This window comes from Branchiostoma floridae, unplaced genomic scaffold, assembly GCF_000003815.2.
Source record: "Branchiostoma floridae strain S238N-H82 unplaced genomic scaffold, Bfl_VNyyK Sc7u5tJ_349, whole genome shotgun sequence".
Classification (NCBI taxonomy): domain Eukaryota; kingdom Metazoa; phylum Chordata; class Leptocardii; order Amphioxiformes; family Branchiostomatidae; genus Branchiostoma; species Branchiostoma floridae.
This window is the reverse complement of record NW_023365810.1, coordinates 3471-8710: the sequence shown is the minus strand read 5'-3', so window position 1 is coordinate 8710 and position 5240 is coordinate 3471. Positions and strand designations below refer to the sequence as shown.

General features: G+C 42.6%; 1 protein-coding gene across 1 annotated transcript in view; it reads left to right on the top strand.

The window, feature by feature from the left end:
• Window positions 1-4007, top strand: part of LOC118408696 (short transient receptor potential channel 4-like) — a gene marked incomplete at its 3' end in the record, with an annotated part of 11316 nt that extends 7309 nt beyond the window's left edge. The window contains exons 2-4 of the mRNA XM_035809551.1: window positions 2333-2507; window positions 3048-3154; window positions 3918-4007. Coding sequence (XP_035665444.1) covers window positions 2336-2507; window positions 3048-3154; window positions 3918-4007 — 369 coding nt within the window. The remainder of the gene's footprint in view (window positions 1-2332; window positions 2508-3047; window positions 3155-3917) is intronic.
• Window positions 4008-5240: the final 1233 nt, after the last annotated feature.

Below are 5240 nucleotides of genomic sequence, written 5' to 3'. Positions count from 1 at the left end.
ATTATCTCACCATATACACCTCGGGCCGGGGCATTAACCCTTTATTCACCACCATCCTAACATCGTATGCTCACGTATCGTAATCGTAATAGCAGAAGAAATTAGACGTACCCAAATTTTGGCACCAGTCAAAAGATGAAACTTTAAGCGTTGCTGCCATAGCGTCACTTTGCACAGATAATGTGCGCGTACTCAGAAAGGCTGTCAAGCCGAGTATACTTTATTGAATTTATACGAGCGATCGCTGTTTTTGTTTATATCCAGGGCATTTGACAGCTGGTGCCTAATAGGACGTCAGTAGATTCGATCAAAAATTCATTTTTTTAAATCAGCAGATCAAATTACTGGTTAATATGTAAATCAAACATCTGCTTTTTGCCTATCACTGCGTCACCGTGACATCAACTCGTATTGAGATGTCATTTAAGTAATTGAACAGGTATACTTATTTAGTACATAGCGGGTCCTTGTTACATCAAGTGAGAGAGTCACATCATAAAGCTAGAACTGGATTAGGCGACCTCCATTATTTTCGGATATCCGATCATCAGGCTACAGTCAGAGCCATCCGACAGAATCGGACCAATCTTCGTCCCGATGACCGATTGGTCGACACCTGATTTAATTAGGGGCAGATTTTCCCTACCCTGTCACCATCGGATTTTCATTGGGGTCACAGCTGACATTAGTGTTCAACCTTAGGTCGCCATGATTGAGCGAGGGTCACGAGTGGACTCGTTAAATGGCCGAGGTCATAAGTGCCATCGAATGTTTCTGGTGAAAGGGCACAATTAGAGGCATGCGCAGTTGGTGGATTTCCATGCCATTCAATATAGCTTAGTCAAATGAGTGTACGAAGCACTTTTCTTGGGAAATATTTGCTGAAAATGACAGGTAAGGGTTCGAGCTGTTTCAGTTGGTAAGAAAAATTTCATGTTTGAAGTGTTCTAGACAGTCAATAATGAGTGCAGTTTGGATATTTTCATGTCTTGTCTAGAGAGGTCAAAGGTTACGAGAGTTAGACTTGTTGCTATGGTTACACTTTGCGCCGTAACAAATTATTTCATAATCTGTAGATGAAATCTTCAGAAGTCAGACTATGCTGCCAGTGTGATTTACCATGGGCTTTTATCCTCTGGAGGGTCACGTTTAACAGCTTTTTTCTAACATGTTTTCTATAGTAATGAATAGGAGACTATATAAGTGGGCTGTGCCCTGCTAGCGGACGTCAGAGGGAACGTGTTCGATTCCTGGTACGCCTGGCTAGACGTCGTGTCGTGTTCTTGAGAAAGGCACTGAACACGACTTTCCCCACCGTACCTAGATGCAGAAATGTACCTAACTTCGGTTGGGGAGGTACAACGTGATGAAAGTTTAAGGAGAGGGATGGGCTCCATCCTCCGATACCGTGCCCCAGTCTAGACATGTTGATGTATAGTTCCACCAGAACACTCATATGATCTTGTTAACCTTGACATGCCTCTGTAAAACATGACGTTCAAAGATAGCGTTGACCTTTCCTTGACACTGTGCAATCTTTCAACATCACACAACTTCTCTGATGTGTCTGTCTCTTTTCAACCCTCTTTTGTGTTGACCTTGATTCCCATTGACCTTGTTCCATTAGAACATGGCGGCCAACCTTCAAGACATATATGTCTCTTCTCAAACTACTTTGTTGACCTTGACTTCTGTTGACATTCTCCTTTCAGAACATGACAGCCACCATCCCAGAAATTTATGTCTCTTCTCAAACTTCTTTGTTGACCTTGGTCCCTGTTGACCTTCCATCAGAACATGGCGGCCACCATCTCAGACATGTATGTCAGCCACATATAAACCTTACTAGTTAAACTATAGAAATGTAATTATGTAGATCCCATACTTTGTACCTTGAACAGTTGTTGTGCAATAAAGTTATTATTATAATTATGTATCTCTCTCTTCAACCTTCTTGTTTCCTGGCGTTGACTCCCACCAGAACATGGCGGCCACCATTCCAGACATGTATTTGTTGACCTTGACCCCTGTTGACCTCGTTCCACCAGAACATGACAGCCACCATCCCAGACGTGTATCTATTTCCTCAATCTTGTTTGCTGACCTTGACCCCTGTTGACCTTGCCCCACCAGAACATGGCGACCACCATCCCTGACATGTATTTGCTGACCTTGACCCCTGTTGACCTTGCCCACCAGAACATGGCGGCCACCATCCCTGACATGTATTTGCTGACCTTGACCCCTGTTGACCTTGCCCACCAGAACATGGCGGCCACCATCCCTGACATGTATTTGCTGACCTTGACCCCTGTTGACCTTGCCCCACCAGAACATGGCGGCCACCATCCCCGATGAGGTTCTGCAGGAGGAGGACGCAGACCGGATCCCGCTGCGGGTGGTGCACCACGAGTCGGACCTGTCGGAGGCGGAGAAACGCTTCCTGGTGTCCGTGGAGCGGGGAGACTACGCCACGGTGCGCAAGATCCTGGAGGACTACGGGCCGGGTGAGCAGTCTGGGCGTTTGTTTGTTTGTTTGTTTGTTTGTTTGTTTGTTTGTTTGAACCTTTGATGTTTATTCATGAAAGCTCAGTTTCATTGAGGCCATGAGGGTCAGACAAAATATATGACAGAAGTACCGTGAATTTACGTTATCTAAAGTCCTAATTTCTATACACATATTTAACACATACATGGTACAAAAACATCCTAGTCAGTTTACCCCCTGCCTTCTTAGGCATCTAGTCAGGAGACTCTGGCTGGTATTTGATAACACCCAGGCGACGCCAATTCTTCCTGGACATCAAATCATTCTCTTTCAAATTACAACATCTCGTTATTTGTTTGCTTAGGTGGGTAGGCAGTGGGAAAGTAAATGCCTTTTAAATTTTCAATTTACATATTTGACTTGTTATACACAAAACGACCCATTTTGACACATTATATTCTGTGACGAAGGCAATGCAGACAAGATTGATGTACAGTAAGCCTGCTAACAGTTACAACTTAACTGTTAAGACAGTTACCACTTAAACTTTATTCCACAGAGATGGACATCAACTGCACGGACCCGCTGAGCCGCACAGCTCTGCTCATCGCTATAGAGAACGAGAATCTGGAGCTGGTGGGGCTACTGGTGTCCTACAACGTCAGGGTGAGGCTACTACTAGAATAATTTGATAGATGATTAGCAAAACAATAGTAGACAGAGTCTTATCACTATTGATATTGTCAACACTCATTCTGGAAAAGTTAAACATTAATTTCCAACACAAAAATTGGACTTACCCCACCCAAATTTTCGACTTTCTCTGTCAATGAATGGACGATATCCTAGGACATAGGAATTTTCTTTTACACAACCAGTTTTTCTCACCTGCTGACGTTTCGATGTCTGTCAGCAGGTGAGAAATAAAACTGGTTGTGTAAAAGAAAATTCCTATGTCCTATGATCTACCAACCTGATGAAATTATTTTCGGACGATATCCTACTTCCCACATTTTGCAGATAGTACACGTGACTCAATTTGTAGTGGATCATAAGTTGGAGGAAGTCCGAATTTGTAATGAACCACTTTTCATTGAAAATTCTTACCCAAAGGCTAATTACGACCAACGCAGTACTGTGCCGTACAACGCGAATATACTTCGCAGAGAGAGAGAAAAAAAGAAATAATATATGTAAATACATCAAGCTATAAAGTAAAGCAGCACGAAAACTCTGGTAAAGCTCTGGAACCCTGCCACAGCACATAGTAACACCGAGGGACTCACAGAAGTTTAAGACCAGAGTCAACAACCACTTCAGCGGCTACATCAGCGCCTATAAGGACAGCTGATAAAGCTGAAGTTTGACGTCAGACTGCATAGATAAAAAAAGAGTAGTACATTATGACTGTTTCTCCCATGTCTTGTAGGTGGGTGACGCTCTGCTTCACGCCATTAAACGGGAGTTTGTTGGAGCCGTGGAGCTGCTGCTCAACTGCACTGAAGACAAAACACAATACGTGAGTAGAAAGTAGTAGTCACTGCAACTGTGTATTTGTTTGAAACATTTATAGTTATTCATGAGAATAACTCAGATCAGCCTGCAGGCCGCTTTTCATTGAGGTCATGGGGGAGGTTAGGGCTCAGATGAAATATAGCAGAGATACAGATTACATTGTTTTTAGTCCTATAAATCTATCAACATATCTCATTACATATACGTGGTGCAAAAACATACACTAGAGCGAAAGCTCAGGTTTCATATTCCGTGTCCGTTCGTATGTCGCGATCAACCGGTATGATCTAACTACGTAACCTGGTCGTCAGGCTCAGTATCGCAGGCGGGGGTGGTCGCCTTTGGGTCCCGAAACCTGAAGGCCGAGTCGCGGTACTTTGAGAAACATTGCATCGCTTACTTTATGGACACAGGCAAGGGGTGCATCTTCTATCAGTTTAGACAGCCTGTCAATTCTAAGCTTTGCATATTCAAGAGTAGACGTTGGTGATACCCTTCGACCATGGCCATTTGTAGTTAACATCCATGATACTCATAACTCATATGTGAATTTTACCATCTTGCTCATCGACCCGTGCTTGTGATCAAGACAAAGATAAGCTGAAAGTATAGCACGTAGTCTTGTCCTCTTATCCAAAGCTATAATCTTAAAACTTTTCCATAATTACATTGGGTACAGTTGGGAAGCACGAGGCCATTCAACTTCCCCGGACGGCACTGGAATTGGCAACCTACGTGCATCCTTCTTTGTAAATCGATAAATAAAGTTACCGTGTCACGTTTCCACCTGAATTGTTATCGAACATGCCATGGTTGAGCTGTAAGGACCCTGCATTGATTTTCAATTAGCCTATTATTTATAAATCAAGCCATTTAACACACGCTGTTGGATACACAAAGATATGAAACGTCAATGGAAAATTTATAGTGACTTAGATCCAACTAATTCAACTGCAACTCATCATTTTTTTTTGCTTTATAGTTGAAGGCATTTTTTTAGAAGTTACGGCATTTGTATAGAATACGTTTTTGAGCAAGCGTTCATTTTAAGTTCATACAAGAGTTGGATTGTTTCTGAGTTCACATGTACTAAACAAGGTTGACATATCATGCGTTAACTGAAGTGGTTTGTTTATCAGCATTTCTCTTTACACTTCAGTCATCTCAGAAATATCAACGACCTGAGCTGGAGGTCATCATAGCGTCATCCATAGAATAATGATCGATTGTTCCAACT